The 18,389-nt window shown below is 38.3% G+C and overlaps 5 protein-coding genes across 6 annotated transcripts; 2 read left to right on the forward strand and 3 right to left on the reverse strand.

Annotated features, from left to right (window-relative positions):
• On the forward strand, positions 428-1,916 carry LOC18778383. The gene has a single exon (XM_020561823.1). The coding sequence runs from the start codon at positions 1,163-1,165 to the stop codon at positions 1,460-1,462; it is 300 nt and encodes a 99-aa protein (XP_020417412.1). The 5' UTR covers positions 428-1,162; the 3' UTR covers positions 1,463-1,916.
• On the reverse strand, positions 1,801-4,422 carry LOC18779212 (glutathionyl-hydroquinone reductase YqjG). Of its 2 annotated transcripts, none has more exons than XM_007211524.2 (6): positions 4,319-4,422; positions 3,435-3,655; positions 3,177-3,353; positions 2,857-3,081; positions 2,616-2,744; positions 1,801-2,196 (listed from the first exon to the last, which is right to left on the reverse strand). In XM_007211524.2, exons 2-6 carry the CDS (start codon positions 3,645-3,647, stop codon positions 1,963-1,965), a joined length of 978 nt encoding a protein of 325 aa, XP_007211586.1. In that variant the 5' UTR covers positions 3,648-3,655; positions 4,319-4,422; the 3' UTR covers positions 1,801-1,962. The 2 variants fall into 2 exon arrangements, with proteins under 2 accessions (XP_007211586.1, XP_020417411.1); XM_020561822.1 differs by having other exon boundaries at positions 3,435-3,658; positions 4,319-4,409.
• Positions 4,568-7,137, reverse strand: LOC18778365 (pentatricopeptide repeat-containing protein At4g19890). Its single transcript, XM_020561820.1, has one exon. It carries the CDS (start codon positions 7,049-7,051, stop codon positions 4,904-4,906), a length of 2,148 nt encoding a protein of 715 aa, XP_020417409.1. The 5' UTR covers positions 7,052-7,137; the 3' UTR covers positions 4,568-4,903.
• On the forward strand, positions 9,899-11,672 carry LOC18781357 (protein EXORDIUM-like 7). The gene has a single exon (XM_007211505.2). The coding sequence runs from the start codon at positions 10,236-10,238 to the stop codon at positions 11,244-11,246; it is 1,011 nt and encodes a 336-aa protein (XP_007211567.1). The 5' UTR covers positions 9,899-10,235; the 3' UTR covers positions 11,247-11,672.
• LOC18779931 (uncharacterized protein At4g19900) lies at positions 12,662-17,807 on the reverse strand. Its single transcript, XM_007214568.2, has 5 exons — positions 16,218-17,807; positions 15,980-16,129; positions 15,114-15,248; positions 14,288-14,482; positions 12,662-13,295 (listed from the first exon to the last, which is right to left on the reverse strand). Exons 1-5 carry the CDS (start codon positions 17,591-17,593, stop codon positions 13,109-13,111), a joined length of 2,043 nt encoding a protein of 680 aa, XP_007214630.2. The 5' UTR covers positions 17,594-17,807; the 3' UTR covers positions 12,662-13,108.

An 18,389-nucleotide genomic window follows, 5' to 3' on the forward strand; every position in this document is an offset into this window, starting at 1 on the left:
TCATCTTCTAATTATCATACAATGATAATAATTATCAGTCTCCTCTCATTAAACTATCCACACAAATTGGGATTGCTTATACTAAACAACAGTACTTCCAATATAAGTGATAGTGATACAAACTGATGTATTAATTCTATAACATTTCAGACTTAAAGATCAACAAGCTAACAAGCCAGCAATCACTTTTAGCCTGCCAAGACTATTTGCTTGGGACCCTTTATAATTGGAAGATTGCAACTTTGGATATGTAAGCTTTTTTGTCATGTATATATTTGTAGTCTACAATTGACAAGGATAAATTTGCCCAGCTAGCTCAAGCATGAGACTGCTTATGGGAGAGGAATCAAAAGACTCCAACAAGGAAATTTCAACAATGCAATTATTGGATCACTGTCCACAATATGGGTTCCACCACAATGATCTTGTTCTTTTAAAAAGGAATTTTGATTTTGTAGGAGCACTCACACAAGTGTCCTTGAGTCCTTCACTCTAAATTTTTCTTTTTTCTTCCCCCCAACTTTTTTTTTTTTGTCTTTTGTTTTTGCATAATAGGCCCATTTCCTGTTTCAAAAAGTGACTCAACTCTTCAAAAAAGCTAAATAGAAAAAAGACAAAACAAAAATAAAAACAGGCTGCAGCTTCAAATTTTGCTCGAGTGGATTGAAGAAGCAGATCCCACGAGAGATGAGAAAAGGTGCTCTGACAATTCTATTTCTTCCCTTGGCATTAGGCCTTTGCATGGGACATAATTTGTGAGTAAAGCTTCCTCAAAAGCCTACTCTTTTTTCTTTTTTTTTGTCTTTGTTCAAAAGAGGCCTAACGTAAAACGAATGTCGAGAACGAGACTCACATTACGAATGTAAGGATAAATGCTCTACCAGTGAAGCTATAAGTCCCGTGAAGTAGAAAAGCTTTACATCTCTACCATCCTCCAACTTACATGCCTAAAACCTAATTTGTGTCAAATTTTGGGTCTGATTTTCTTTTTGGGTGAACATTGTTATTATATGAAAATACGGCCCATAAGATAGCCCACCAGGCCAAGTGACGAGCTAAGCCCACAACAAAATTCACACATCAAATCAAAGCGCGATTTTCGCACCGCAAACCGCAGCTCAAAACGCGGCAGAGCAGAGGAAGACGAACGAAAAAACGGACGATGCCTGAAGAGAAGCAACCGGCGATGACGAAATGCGATCGGCTGCAAAACGCATTGATGGATTGCCACAGGCGGATTGGGCCGGGTCTGGCTCGCGAGGCGGCGTGCCGGCACTTGAACCGGGGTCTGGCGGAGTGCCTGGTGTCAGTGGCGTGCCCGGAGGAGTGGGAAGCGGTTCGGAGCCTGTGCGGTAGTGGAGGAACGAGTCTGAAGCGGTCGCAGTGCCAAGAGGCTCAGCTCTCGCTCTCAGTCTGCCTCTCCTCTCACCAACACCAACGCAACAACCCAAATGCAGAATAGAAGATATATTTTTTTTTTACTTTTTATTTTGTTAATAATTAGGATGCATAATACAAAAATGTAATTTTGATGGATGAAGCTTTTATTTTTATTTTGTGATTGGTTCATTGGATTAAGCTCACACAGTATATCAAAGTTTGTGTTAATACAACGTTTTGAATAAACAAGGTTACAAGTAAATGTTCATTGCCTTGTAATAATCAAGTGGTTAAATGAATTTCTAATTGGCCTAAATTTTGCAGAAATGATTTTTGAATGATTTCGGATTGTGAAATCGCACTGTGGAGTAGGCAACAACAAAAGATTAATGCCATATTAACTTCCTAACCGATTAGCGCTTTCGCGTAAAATCTGATAACGCACTCCTTAAGATTGGCAATCAAGAGTTTTACATAATGGCACAAGACAGATGGTCCGACAAACGAGCTTTACAAATAGATGAAAACACACAACCTCAGCCCACAAATGAAAATGATGTCTGTATGTAGTTTATACAAAACTTAGATAGAAAACCTGTCTCTGTCGTGAGGAGAAGAAAAGTCGATAGCTGGCCCGCTGGGAATTATGCCAAATGGATTGATGGAGGGATGGCTTCCATAATAGTGTCGTTTTATGTGATCTATGTTGACGGTGCTGCTCATCCCAGGAACTTGGAAAATTTCTTTGGTGTAGTTAAACAAATTTGGGTACTCTCGTATTAATTTCTTGTTGCACTTGAAATGCACTGCATAAACCTGTAATCAATAACAAAAACAACATAAAAAATTGAATTGTTTAGGCAGTGGAACCATGTGATGTGATAGAAGTTTTGTGCTAAAAAAATCCTAACAGAATAAACAAAATGTTAGCTAAGCAAAAATATCACGTTACGGAATCTTGACAAAATAAAATACAACCTATAAGTGAGTGGTTCCGTTATTAATAAGAAATCACAATGAGCTAAAGAAAACCCCAATATCCAAGGGAAAAGAAAAGTTTTAGAAGAATGAAGAAGTAATATCCTACGCTTTGGATTTGGTTAGAAACAAAATCTTGCATTTATAGCATGGTTCTTGGTTCTATTCAAACAGAACAATCATATTAGACTGAAAACAATTAAATTGGCAAATTTTCTGACAGGTATAAATTCTTGCTTGAGGGGAAATATCAGTACCTCATCAAATCTTATAATAGTGACAAACAACCGAATATCTGCTTCAGACAATGTGTTCCCACACAAGTATCGTTGCTTGCTCAGTATCTCCTCGCATTTGTCTAAAGCTTCATACAATTGTTTCACAGCCTGAAGCAAAAAATATCAACCAACGTGTTTGATGAGGCACAGATAGTCCTTAAAGAGAACATAAACACCAGAACTTCCATAGTCAAAACTAATCAGAGCATGCAAAATATACCTCATCATAAGGCTCTTGCTTCCTTGCAAACCCACATTTATAGACGCCATTATTTATCTTGTTATATATCCATTCATTAGTCTGATCAATTTGGGATTGCAAGTGAGGAGGATACAAGTCCAAAGCTGCGTTTTCTGCTATATCATTGAATTCGGTATTGAACATGCGAATAATCTCTGCACTCTCGTTACTGACAATTGTTTTGAGTCTTTTATCCCATAGAACCTACCAAAGCGAAAAGGTCAGTCATTTGGTTTAACAAAAGCAGAAGGAAAAGAAAGATAAAACATGAAAAGGCCACTTAATATGAGTGAACATACTGGAACTGTGTACTTTCCAGTATAGTTGGTGCTTGCAAGCTCATAAAGTTCTCTAATACTTTTTGCTCCATTCAAAGGGTCAGGTTCAGCTCCTGCTAGCTCTGTATCAGATGCAGGAAAAACCCACCCCATATGCTCATCACTTTCTTTTGTTCTTTCCCATATGGGTTTGACTGACTGAGCAAAACAACAAACACACAAGGTCAGTTTGGCTCTTACAAGGTGAATCTAATATGTGTAACAAGCTAATAGAGTTACCGTAAAGCTGATGGCTTTCTCAAGTCCTTTAATTTTCAAGTATGCAAGGCACCTGGAAGCCCAAGGGCAAGCATATGATATATACAGATGATATCTTCCAGGTTCTGCTGGAAACTGCGAATTTGGGTCCCGTGAAATGAAGTTACGAAATACAGAAGCAGTTCTCACAAATGCACCAGATAGTGAGGTCTCATCTAATGCAGATCGAGCCATTTGATAGTCTGCTGAAGAATCAACACATGCAACAATTAGTATTATTCCCTATATTTGATCAATTATATATGACCTCAAGGATATTTCATCCAATGGTTCTAAGAGACTAAAAAAGTACAAAATATTTCCACCCTTTGTGTATATTTCATCCAATATTGAACAAAGAGGGGATCAAATTCCCAATCAAAGGCCGGTTGAATGGATTGAAAGGAAATCTATGTAATGAAATTTATAACATTTTCTTCAATTCAGCTAGAACTAAATATAATTAGAAAATCAAATCTTGATTAGAAAATTAGGACTGAAAGGAAATTTTCAAGCTGACTAATGGACCGTTGGATGAGTCTAAAGCCAGGCTCTGTTATCTGGGTAGTTAACGGATAATCTATTTAACAATTCTTAGTTTCTTACCCACTGGATTATTGTTTTTGAAAATTCTCCAACCAACCAAATTCATTGTTTTCCACTGTATAGATAGTTCAACAATTCACAATAACCAAATGAATCAAATTAAGAAAAGCACCAGACAAACAATTATAACAATAGAAATCCAGCTGAAGCAAAAGCAACACAATAACAAAATGAAAATTTTCAAACGAAATTCAGTAGCTTTCTTGCCATCCAGAATTGGAAAAATGAGGAACAGCGAAAACTAATAAAAATAAGTTTACCTTCAAGGGGATCTGAGGGAGAGACTGGGGGAAAAGAGCAAAGGAGATGTTGGGGAGGTCCGACCCAGGGATACAAATACTCTTTTCTTCTTCTTTTTTTCTTTTTAAATATTGAAAGTGGTACAAATAGTCTAAAGAGAAAAGGATAATCAATTACGTCATTTTGACACTCATCCTGTTCTTTTTGTTTGTAAATGGTAGGATCACACGTGCATTGCACGTGGGCCTCCGCCACATGCGGAATTCCTTGAAGCAATTTATTTGATTACAAGGGATATTAGAGAAAAGAAAATATAACCCTCCTCCAACTTAACTCATCAAGAGATATCCAAGAAGATTGCATGGCAGAAATATCCCCCCTCTTCAATTCCAGTTGGAATATTAACTGTTATGAAATTGCAGTTTTGAGTTACAACAAAGCTCCTCAAAGCACAAAAAGAATCACTGGCTTAGCATGCTGGTTGCTCACCAATGAAATTGACATAAAGACTCGAGCCCTTTTGAAGACAGTCATGGCATTGGCACCTGCTGCACAAGTTCAAGACCAGCAAATTATGTGAGCCATTTGTCAGTATATTTCAGCTGCTAGCCAATTCCTTTAGAGATCCTCTCAGTCAAATCCGAAACAAGAGCGTACTTGTTGCTCTCATAGCATGCAGTCTTAAACGCCGCCAATGTCACACGATCCACATTCTGATCCTTGTCCACTAATTTATGAAAGAACAATGTCGCGATGCCCACTTTCTTCTCGCTACAAAGCTTCCTCACCAATGTATTCACTGTGCGGATCCAGAGCTTCTTCTCTAGCCTTTCCAATAAAACCATAGCAGCTGCAGAGTCATCTTTTTTGCAGTACTTGTAAGCTAATGTCAACCTAGTAACTTCACAGGGCGACAGCCCTTTGTCCATCATGGTATCATATAACCTACGAGCCTCTTCCAATTTCTCCTCCTTGCAGAGCCCGCTTATTAGAGCACCATACGTAAAACTATCTGGGGCACAACCATGGTCACCCATCCTATGGAAAAACTTAATGGCCAAGGCAATATTTTCATCCCGACAGTAGCCGCATATCATTGAAGTATAGGTTTCCTTGGTGGGAATAGAGCCAAGCCTTACAGATAACTCAAAAAATTTCTCGCTTTCTTTCATTTTCTTTTGCCTACAGAAGGCAGCAATCAAAGTGGTATACGAATGCATATCAGGCTGCAAACCAACCTTGAGCATCTTGTTAAAAAACACCAGGGCCCCGTTAATATCACCCCTTTTGCAGTGCTCAGATATGAAAATGGTATACGTGACCCTGTCAGCTTCCAGTCCTCGGCGAAAGCCCTTCTTAATCAATTTATATGCCTCTTGAACCCTCCCCTTTTTACAGAGGCTGTCAAAAACGGCATTGTATGTACAGATATTAGGAGCGAATCCTTCTTTTCCCATTATATCCATCAATTCATATGCTCTATCAAAATTCCCAGCTTTGCAATGCCCAGAAACGAGAGTAGTATACGTATTGGTGTTAGGAATTAATCCTTGTTCTTTCATTCTGCTCAATAACATCTCTGCACGGCTCATTTTGTCTTCTTCGCAATATCCACGGATCATGGCAGTATATGTATGTACATTTGGCTTGTAATTATCGCTCCGGACAAGCTTAAGAAACAGCCTGAATGCCCTTTCAGTCCAACCTTTCTTGCAGAGCCCGTCAATCAAACCTGTATGTGTATACACATTAGGCTTCCAACCTTTCCTAACCATTTCCTCCAACATTTCAAATGCTTGTTTAATGCTGCCCCTCTGGCACAACCCATGAATCAAAGATGTGAAATTAATCAAATTTGGCTTCACACCCATCCGAATCATCTTATCAAAGCACCAAGACGCTCGACTTACAAGACTCTTTTCGCAAAACAGACTTATAATCAAAGTAAACGTAACATTATCCAAAACAAAGCCTCTCTCAAGCATCTTACTCAACCACCTATCCACCTCCAAAACTCTTCTGTTCCTACAATATCCAACAACCATAGACTTATAGCTCAAAGAATCAGGCGACACCCCTCTCACGCACATTTCCTCAAACAAATTCTCTGCATACTCAACCAAACCCAAGTCACAGGCAATCCCAAGAACACAATTCAACGTTCGAGTACTCAACATAAGGCCTTGGTTTTGCATCTCAAAGACCATATCGGCAGCCTCCTTCAACCTCCCAATCTCAGCAAAATTCCTCACCATACAATGAACCACTTCATGGGCTCTCTCCAAATTACCATTCCCAAATAACGACATTGCACAAAATATATAAAGCCGCATAAAATACCGAAATTTGGGAAACCCAATTGCCCAATAGAAGAAACTCAAGGCCACCATGGAACCAGCCTCTTCAGCCAGTGAAGCAACAACAGAAATAGCCTGTTCATTGGTCAAAGAATCAGCATTTAAGTCGAGGTTGAGCTTGGGAGGTGATGATCTCAGATGGGTTTGTGGGGAATAGGACTGACATACCAATGCACAGATTGTTCTGACAAGAGACTGAGATTGGGAAGAGCTGGAGGTGGAGGTGGTGGAGGTGGCGGTGGTGATGGTAGTTGTGGAGTATGGGTCATCATAGTGAGTGTAGGAGAGTGTTCTGAGAGAGAAGAGGGTGTAGAAGATAGAAATGGGATTTGAAGCAGGCGATAATAGCTTCTGTTGGAGTTCATGAGTTCTTCTGAGAATTCGAAGAGAAACCATGAAAGTGAAAAAGGCTCACAGAGGCTTCTCGGTAAGTTCGACTGGTCTCCCCTGTATCCTTGGCTTCAAGAACTTTTTCCAATTTATATTTGGGTTGTTTAATGTTTTAGAGTAAAATGGGCCCGGCCCAGGCCCAATTATGAATATAGGGTTTTTTCCGTTTCTTGGGTTACAGAATCTGCAGCACATAAGGGGTTTTGACAGCACGTTTTATGAACATATATTTCTAGCAATTAAACTTTCTTTTATTTTATGGCTGCAATTGATTGTTAGGATTTTATGAATCTCATGTTATTAGTGTAGTATTGTTTACCATTCACTGTGCTTAGAAGTTAGATCAGATTAATTACTCTAATTGTTATATAATATGAGATTTACATTTAATAAGTTGAACGCATTACGTTAGATACTAATACATATCACGTGACATCTTGTAAAACACTAAAGTTCTCATATTTTTATTCATATAAGATGAAGTGTGAACATGTAGACGCCTTACCACTACTGCAAGTAGTAGGTTTCCATACATCTTCATACAAAAGAGGTATGAATGCGATGAACCATATAAGCTATCAAGTCTATGGGATTTTTCATTTGAGGTCAATATATATTTTAAAAATTAGAGTTAAGTTATTGCTCCTACCTTAGAGTTAAGAGTTAGTGCTTGGCCTGGTGGCAAATAGGGTATTGATCTAAGTTGAAGATAAAATATCCATTTGACTAATTTGCGAGAGATACTGAATCCTAATCTAATTTGCCATAGTTGGTCAAGGTAGTTTGTTTGTCTTCTTATACTCAAGTTCAGTCATCCTTTCATGTGATTAAAGTAGTTTAGATTCTCACTTATATAAAAGAGGTTTATTGCTATGTATACCCAACAGGTGCAAGTTAGATTCTTGTGGAAGAAAAGGGATGACAATTCAAACCTAAAGTCACACACAAAAACTCACCCAAAAAAGAAGAAGTTGGTTTTGTTGTATTAATATAGACTACATACATATACCTAAATCACTTGATGCATTGATTCAGCTTATTTTGCATGTGAACTTCGAAAATCTGCAAGGTACACTGCATCTTTCATTAACAATTTGCTGAACTGATAGGATTAATTTAGAAGAAATTAAGATCTTCCAAGATCCTTATAACCACCATTTCTAGAGATACTGATAAAGACAAAAAAAAAAAAAAAAAAAAAAACCAACACCACAGCACAAGTCCATTGTAATGATTCTCTTTGGGTGCACTTAAGTTTTCTCTGTTATTTCACTTATCATATTTCACTACAATCCTCTGTGATGCCCTTTTAAATCATTTCAACCTTCTATTCCAACAGGCCATTGAAAAAGTGTTAAGGCATGAACTGAGCTACCAGTTGATGCCTCTAACTGCGGTGACTGAAAAAAGCATTGGCCATTTGACACTCAATTGGAAGACCTTTATGATGATTAGGTAGCAGCAAACCAGCTACACAGTTCCTTCTTTTAAGCTTTGCCTTTAAAAATCCAATCCATCCCTATTTTCATGGGCTGATGAGAGTTGAATATGTGCTCATCAAAACCCATCACATGGGGAACCCCCGACCTTTACTTGATTGCAAGATATTTTTTACTATGAAGAAAAAAACTATACAAGAACCAACAGTGTCATGAAGTTTTGATATTTTGAGAGGTCATGTCAGATTGTCAATCCACTTATAAATTAATGAATACAAACCTGCTTTGGTCCACATCTTTCTTTACCATCAGTTCAAGTTACCTTTTCTATGAGGTCTAGTTAAGTGGAAGAGGACTTTAACTTAGAGACTAGTAGTCTCAAGTTCGAATTTTTATAACACGTTGTTAGTGTGTGTATCTGTGAAAAACCCCCGTCTCCCCAATATCGTTTGGATAGATATATTGTTTTATGGTTCCACATGTTGCCACTTGACTCTTCCACCATGGAATTTTTGGGAGTAAATTGGCCAAGCAACACTATGTAATGCATTTGATGCATCAACCATTTAAGTAATGCCCAAATACATAGATTAACCATTTAAGTAATGCCAAAATACATAGATTTAGTCAATGATCTTGAAAAGCAATGGGGGTGTAGTCCAAAAGGGGGGAAATTATGGAAAGGCATCACATGCTTGCTTTTACCACAGGGCACACCCATCATTTACTTTTTAACACTTGGTTTTGACCCAGATCATTTTTCTTGTTCTTCTTCTTCTTGCTTGTAAAGACCTTTAATCCTAATCACAGGTTGGTGAGTGTTTTAGCTTTTAATAAAGGGAATATTTTACAATATCACAACTATGTTTAGGGCAAACCGTGTGGGACTCTTCTTTCAGGATGATTGGCCATGCATGAAAATCTTGAATAGTGTAAACATAAGAAAATGTTATTTGGGAGGTTTATTCTTCAAATAATATGATTAATCATTGATGGTAGCAGAATTTATTTGTCATTGGAAGTTAATCTGATTGCTTACTATAAGAGTAGTAAGTTTATGAGCAGGAAACATAATACATATATATATATGTATAAAGTGTCTGCACGATAATAATATTTGGAAGTCCACAGAAAAAAAGAGAATATATATTGCAAACTGCTAAAATATAAATTTGAGTATTAAAATGAGTTGAAGTTTGACAATAACCAAGTTTTTCAGCATACAGAGAATTATATTACATGGAAGAACAATAAACTAGCATTTCATTAGCATCTAGGCATTTAAAACTTGAGCAATTCAAGAGAGGTGGCAGAGGAAAAGAAAATAAAAATCTAAGAAAGAGAGAGAGAATCATAAATTATATAAAAACTTGTGCCATAACTGTTTTGGGGATAAAGAAACAGTTGCTTGTCTTGTATGATCCCAATCTCCTACCATAAGAGTAGCATGGAACAATTACACATTGAAAGGCTGGTTAGCATAACACCTTTATTCAAATATGATAATAATAAGAATATTAAAGAGTTTTTTATAATAAAAGAAACAGAAAAAAGAAAAGGGGAAACACAACATAGTTATCATTAAAAAGTAGACAAGGACTTGAAATTATCATGTAAACATGCAAACCACAAGCAAATTATAAAGAAGAATCTCACCCACCCCATTTACTTTCCTTGGTTTCTGTCTATAAGAAGCTCCCTCTGTCACCACCACCCACAAACACACAAGACCATTCAAAAAGAAAATCAAGATGCAAAAGCTGCATTGCAATTTCTTCTTTCTTGCTTGCTTTGTTTTCTCTGCTACTCTGGCTCATTCATGGAGCCAAAACAGGGAATTCAACCAGGCCAAGAACTATGAGGGATCTTCTGATCTGGTGGACCTTCAGTACCACATGGGTCCTGTCCTTACTTCTCCCATCAACCTTTACATAATTTGGTATGGCAAATGGAACCCAACACACCAATCCACAATTAGAGATTTCATCTATTCTCTTTCTTCTCCTGTCCCTTACCCTTCTGTTGCTGATTGGTGGAGCACTGTGAGGCTCTACACTGATCAAACTGGATCAAACATCACCAGAAGCATTGCTCTCTCTGGAGAGTTCTATGACTCTGCCTACTCCCATGGCAACTATCTCAGCCGTTTATCAATGCAATCCATCATAAAATATGCTGTCACTTCACCATATCCAAGAGCTTTACCTCTCAATCCTCACAATGGCCTCTACTTAGTTTTGTCATCTCCTGATGTTAGAGTTCAAGATTTCTGCAGGGCAGTTTGTGGTTTTCACTACTTCACATTTCCAACCATTGTTGGTGTCACTGTTCCTTATGCTTGGGTTGGTAATAGTGGCACTCAGTGTCCAGGGGTGTGTGCTTACCCTTTTGCCTGGCCTAAGTATTCAGGCAAGCCACCGCCAAGCACAAATGGCGGCAACAACATTATGCGTGCACCGAATGGGGATGCCGGTGCTGACGGGATGATCAGCGTGATAGCTCATGAGCTAGCAGAGGTTTCAAGTAACCCACTTGTGAATGCATGGTATGCAGGTGATGACCCAACTGCACCAACAGAAATTGCAGATTTGTGTATGGGTGTTTATGGGAGTGGTGGGGGTGGAGGGTATGTTGGTGTAGTGTCAAAGGACAAATGGGGAAATGGGTTTAATGTGAATGGGGTGAAAGGAAGGAAGTTCTTGGTGCAATGGGTATGGAGCCCTGTGAAAAGAAGATGCTTTGGTCCCAATGCCATGGACTAGGAACACTGTGCTTAACTAATCAATGCTTAGGCATAATTGCTTATGATCTCTTTCCACCACCTCCTTGCTCTTTATGTTTCTAAAGAGAAAAGGCAGAGAGGGCCAGTTAGAGGAAGGAGAAACATGTAATCAAATGAATCAAGGTTGGGCCCATGTAATGTTAAAGGGATTGGAATTGCTTGATTTGTTGGGAATTAATGCGGTTTTCATGAAGACTAAAGGGCTTTTATTATGCTTTGTTTGTTCAATCTATAGCTACGTTTTTCTGTGTGCATTATATTGCTGATGTTGTAGAATACAGTACCCATGTAAATGCAGGCAGTATTTAGCAATTGCAGCAGCATGAATAAATAAGTTTATGTACATTTGTAAAAGGGCTGTTTTTGGCTCATCTTTATCCATATCATGGTCAAGACTTTATGACAATACCAACAAGCCTCCATTGATGATGGCTCTCAAATCTGTGTCACGGGAAACAATGCAAATGGGTTGTGCAAATGGTGCGCTTGAAGTTGTTGGAAAAGTTGCAGATGGATTGAAGTTGTTGGAAAAGTTGCAGATGGATTGAAGTTGTTTCCAGGCCTGACCTTCTTGGAGATAGTCAAGTGCCCTAAACTCAGTCTCATCCCATGTGATGAGAATGGTGTGTGGAAAAACGCAGACTGAGTCTCAATCAAAGCTGCTCAAAAGACTCAGATTTCTACTATGCATTTTGCCTCGAAGCCATTTCACTGTTTTTGCAGGTAAAAAATGAAATAGAAGAAGGAAAAAAAAAGAAAAAGAATACCTGTGAGCTCTGTTTCTTCAGTTAATCTCTCTCTGTTCATGCATATTGGTCTTAACTTGTCATAATTTATCAGGCACAATATTCTTGCAACCTTCCTTCCAACCTTTCATACTATACCTTCCCACTAACTACCTGAATCGGTTCTTATCCAAGCGAGATATTCTGGTAATTAAAGAGCTTGATTTTCTTGAATTTGGTGGAGGCGACAGCGTGAGTTTAGTTTTCTTTCAAGTCAGGAAAAAAAAAAATCTGAAAAAAAAACTGCCCAGACCAAGGCGATGGGCGAGGTCCAGGCAATAACAATGAGGATCTTTTGGCATTTTGGCCTCCAATTCTCTTGTTACACCATTACTGTGTTTGCTCTTGAAGATAACACGCTGTGGCCAAGGCATTTTCTTCGCCTCATATTCCAAGTAATAGCTGCCATGCATAATGTCTTCATTCAATCATTTCCCACCAACAAAACAATCCTGTTGTTTCTGGGAGGAACCATCAAGTATGCTGAGCGCACACGTGGTTTGTATATTGCAAGCTTGGACAATTTCAAGGAATCCATGCTTAAATATGAAGGCATCAGCAAGAACACATTGCATCACTGTGCAGTGAGAGAGAGAGAATCATGGGAAAATAAATAAAGAATAAGGCATCTTTCTATATTTCCATGTGGACAAGTAACAAATTGTCTCTTTTAATACAGGTGAATGATTTGCCGAACCACTATCATAAACAAATATAGCATTTTAAACCTTTGATCAGAGATACTCTACACTACGAAGAAGAATGGTATACACTAATGATTTAACAAAAAAAAGCCACCTAAGCAACTCCAACTCTTTTTTCTTTTTAATTTAAAGGAAAAAAACCCCTTCTTTTTTTTATTATTTTTTATCATGAGCATACAAAGAAGATACACGATCCAAGAACCACAACAACGGGCTTGCGCTTTCATGTCCCCAAGCTACAGTCAGATCACCAATGCAGGTCAACACCCATCTTTTAATCATCAGCCAGAAGTGTAATAGCTTGGATGTTATCTAGACCTCCAGTATTGACCAAATAGAGGAATCAAGTGAATTCATAAAACATCAGTGCATCGGATACAAGCATGGTCAATAAGCCTGGTAGCAAGGCTCTCTAGCTCTGGAATGAGAGAAGATGTCAAGCTGTTCCAAAAATGGAATGTCAACGATTCATTTAGAATCTTTCTGAACAGAGCATCTTGTTCAGCTTTTTCAGTCTCTGTTGTCGGTGCAGTGAAATATCTGTTTGAATTCAATTGGGTTAATTCATAAAGGAGGAAAGTGCCATGGGAGATTTGTAAACCAGAAATGACAAACTGCTAAATAAAAGCAAAAAATGTTGAAGAGTATTTGATTTTTCCAATGATTACAGAACTCTTTAGCCCACATAGCCTTTGCCCATCCGGCATGTAGGAAGTTACAAAAATGCTTGAAGAAATTGAGTTTCCCAGCTCACTAACCAAGGCAATTTATCAAGTGCGTGAACAAAAACAGTCACCCTTGATGCATGTGCATGCTTTGCCCAAACTTGCATGCTATCAGTGAGTGAAAAGACAAATCAAACTTGCGTTCGGTCAAAGCTAACAGTACCATAATCATAACACCTGTTACCTGCCTTCTATAAACTATTGAGCATTAACCATTGATACAAATAAACTAACTAATCTTAGAACTTCTCACTTTGGCTTATCTTCTATGAAAAAGCAATGGAGCTCTTGACCATTCATGACCGTATGATTCGCTTGCCAGCTAAATAGGAGATCTAGCTAAGAAAGGAACTGTTAATTCAAAGATAATATGGGTGGACAGCATGCCTTCTGAGGTAGCTTTATTAGTTTCAGAATAGTAGCATTGCGTGATTTACTGTACTTGATCTTCTTTAAAGAAACACCCTTGTTAATAGTTTAGCTCTTATGAAAAAGAAACTTCCTAATAGTGGTATTTGAATAAAAATGACACCATAAGAACTCAAAGACAAACTGAAAAGAAAAAAGTAGCACACATACTCAAAAAATTATACGAGCAAAATGCACCCACACCACATGCATCCATATAAGGCATAAAAGGAGCAAGAAATCAGAACGTCAGGGGTGTTCTCCAATGAGGGATGAATGTTGCAGGACTGCTGTGGGATGTGATTGGTGATCTACAGTGAATTTTCACAGATCAATTCACTCTCACAGCACACCCTGCAACACTCATCCAGCTTTGAAGAAAATTAACCAGAAGATTACCTTGAGATATTCTGAGGAGTAATTGGGAAAAAGATGAAAGAAGGTTGCACTTTCAACTGCAGCTGTCTAACTGATTTATTACGAACGCCCAAAAACCTTCGTGCAACTCTTGACAACAGATCAGCCCCATTCCATCTCAAACGAGTATCATCATATGTCATATAAAAATCTTTCAAGCACTCCATTATGAAGGGACTGCATGCAAACGTGAAAAAAAATCTCAAATCCAAACTTTTTTCACACAATTCGATATAGTAGTTCAAAATCCTCCCCAACAGTGCCACTCAAAATTATATAAACAAAAAAGTTAATAAACGGAGACATAAAATGCCATTAAAAATTGCGAAGTATGACTCAATTTCTTAATTTTAAATGCAAATATCTTCTAACCCTGGACTCTGTTTCTCCAGAGTATTTTCAATAAAGGTTTTGCAGTTCATCAACAATTTTGAGATGCATAAGATGAATAGTAACTAAATACACATGAACATATAGCCCAGTGCACACACACAAATGTAACTGTATTAAACAATGCCACTTAATATCCACCAAAACGTTTAATGTCTCCCCCCAGAACATTAATAGAAAAATTTATTGGCTCAGTGCAATGTGAAAAAGAAATTCTAGAAAGCCATGGCTCCTGCTTATGAATTCCTAAACCAATAGGATAGATGAGGTGAAGGGAAAGCATTATGAGTGAACTCTAGACAATGTACCCATAAAAGCTACTTACTGAACCCAAGAATGCAAAAGAACATCACCATAAAAATATTTAATATAATTAGTCCAATTCAAAATGATTTTGCCCGATATAGTATTTTAATACCTGTTCCTCTCAAATGCCATAACAGCACCATTCAAAGAACTTGCAGCAAGTTGATCCTCTTTACCAACAGAATTGCGAAGTGAAGATAATGGCTTCAGGACTATGATATCAGAATCAAGATATATTCCGCCATATCTGGAAATGCAACAGAAAACGAATAACTGAAGTTAGATTGATATTTACCCTCAACAGAAAAATGTTGAAGTTATGTATCGTGTACTATCCTATTCAAGGTAGCCTACACATGCTTACTTGATAATATCAGAAAGGAAGGTAATGGCCATACTCAATTCATAGAAAATATAAATTTAACACACACATCAAGTATTCCAAGAGCTGTTCAGCAGGCAAATTAACTCATCTTGTGTTGCGTTAAAATTGAACTTCTCATCTTAACAAAAGTTGCAGTCTTATAAAACTCAACCACCTAAGCAAATACAATATGACATCTCTGTAACTGACTTAAAATTTATTTGTCAAAAAAAAATTTATGGAAGTGGAATGGAGCAAGGGGAATGAAATTTTCCGAATAATTTGGAGGGATGATATCTTGCAGACAAAACATTTCATATTTTCCCTCCACACTCCAAAACAGGGGAAAGAAATTAGTTAACTTCCCTTGTGCGACTATATTTTTAGTACACAGCTTTGTTAAAATAAAAAATTTTAAAACTTTGATTACTCATGCATTCTCTTCAGAAATATGATCAGTAATGCCCACATAAGTTCTAGATCTATGACTATAGATATGTTTTTGTGCATGTTTACCAATACTGTACCAAATAAAAAAGTTCACAACAGTCACAAGTGGTGTCAAAAAACTCACTACTCCGTATAAAGATGTCTACGCAACTAAACAAGCTTACTTGTAGAGAGCAGCAAGGCGGACAAGCTCACTGTAATGAGTAGCATAATACTTCGTCTTTCTCCATTCAAACCAGGCAGAAGCAAATATGTGGGTCGGAGTATCCTTTAGTAATTCATCAAGGTTTGGCATTGCAACAGCAACTTTGTAACTATTGAAAAAGAATTGCCTCAGTACAAAATGTAGATTAGCATATCAACAAATAAATGTATTAAAATAAGCAAATTTCGAGAAATTACCCGTCCTTTACAAAGTTATCTTTAAAGAAATCAAGCTCAATTGTCTCAGAAAACACTAGAACACAGGCATCTCGATGATGGGAGAGTAAACTCTCAAGTCCCCGCTGCTGTCGAACACTATACATCCAAGGCGGAGAATTCCACACCATAAACACCCTCATATTACATTTCCCCTTCCTGAAAAATGTATCTACAAAATCCGAGAATGATAAAAAGGGACTCAAACCGGGATAGTAACCCCATCTCTTGCCATCTGCATATATAACACCTGAAAACTCATCCTTGAAGCCACCCACTTGATCAGAATCACTAATTTGTTCAACAGTGTTCCCAATCTCTTTATCAGTCGCATTACTCATATAGGATAAATTTCTATCCGTATTAGATTTTCCATTTGCACCAGAATTCAAATCCTTACCGGCCTTCCTATCATTCTCATTTTCATCAAGCTCTGTTCCTAAACCTATTCCACTTACATTCACAACACCATCTCCACTACTACTCCCCTTTTTCCCACCCTCACCGCCATTTTCATAAAGCTTCACTTCTCGGGCCCTGCTTGAAATTCCCAACTGCTTCTTCCCGGTAAATGGGACCTTCTTAAAGTGATTCAACCACCATTTCTGCAACACCTTATCACCCCTAGTCAACCCAGTAACGCCAAACGCATCAGGGTCTTGCAGCATTGGATTGTGCAAAGGGTTCAACATCTCCAGATTGGACTTAAACATCCTATCCCTCCTCAAAAAGTCGCCTTTTTTATCAAACCACTCTCCCCAGCCTTCTCTCAACGGCGAAACCTTCCTTCCCACCTTCAACAAAAGCGCGTCCTCAATGCCCACAACCTCACTCATCCTCCTCCGCACCTCCATATCCACAGGCACATCATCAGATCCAAACGCGACCTTACTCTTATCTAGTGCACCCAATCCCGCAGTAAACCCATTGTAATCCTCGTCCCAATCCTCAATTTTACGCTTATTGAAACCCCTCCTAATAACCCCAGTTACATGATCAAATACATACCCAGAAACCTTCGACTGAGAAATGTCGGATTGCGGATCCTCCTCGTCCTCCACTTCCTCGTCTTTAGGTGTCTCTTCTACGACGTCATCGAGCTCGTCGATCTTGTCCTCAGTGGCGATGGAAACGCCGTCGTTCAGCTCGTCGGAGATGAGGGGGTTGGTGAGAGAAACGTCGCCGTATTGAGCATTGGGGTTCTGGTGGCGGTAGTGGAAGTGGTGAGATTCGGAGTGGGAGAGGCGAGTGTAGAGGAGAGAGACGGAGAGGAGGAGGAGGAAGGCGGAGATAACGGCGCAGATGTAAACGCCGTAACGGGGTCGGTGGGGCCGTCGGGACCGAATGCTTCTCAGCATTTTGGTTCCGTTTTGGGGTTGCGAGGTTTGGGTGTCATCGGAAGAGGGCAGAGGAGTGTGTGAGAGAGAGAGAGAGAGAGAGAGAGAGAGCAACTAACTGCCCGCTTTCACAATTGCAGTCTTTTTCAGTAATACAATCAAGGAAATTGTTCAAAAATGTCACCTTTTGGTGGGTTAGAGCAAAATCCAGTTAATATTTTGATCTCTGTTCCTACTATTTTCCGCCAAAATAAAAACACAAATTTTATTTTCTTCCTGTGCCATTAATTTATTTTTTTCTTTATCTTGTTTTGGTTAGATTTAGACCTCAAACTAGTAGCACAATCGAATCAAATTAATGTCGACGATTTGGTCGTTCATTTCCCTACCCAAACAATTATGCAAACATTCTATATTTTGTTACATATATCAAAGAGAAGTTGATACTGCAAATTTAACAATAATTGACAAAACTCTTTACTATTGAAGATGAAGAAATAGATATCAACATTGTAGATGAAACATAGTAACCAAGAGAAAAGCCAAGTCTCAAACCAAACGAAACTAATCTAATTGCATTTTGATTTGGTTCAATCTAAGATTATATTTTTTTTAATGTAAAAATCGAACCTAAATCGCTTGGATTGATTTCATTTGACCAGTTTGAACAATTATGGTGGTTTTGTGCGCACCCCTCACATACCCAATTTCTGAGCATTCCTTTCTTTTTTTCTTCAACTAGTTTAAAGTCTTCCTACGCTTGAAAACTTCTGCAACAAGTAAAAACACACATGGAGATGGACTGTTCTCAAAATTG

Source organism: Prunus persica, chromosome G4 (genome assembly GCF_000346465.2).
Source record: "Prunus persica cultivar Lovell chromosome G4, Prunus_persica_NCBIv2, whole genome shotgun sequence".
In the NCBI taxonomy this organism is placed as follows: domain Eukaryota; kingdom Viridiplantae; phylum Streptophyta; class Magnoliopsida; order Rosales; family Rosaceae; genus Prunus; species Prunus persica.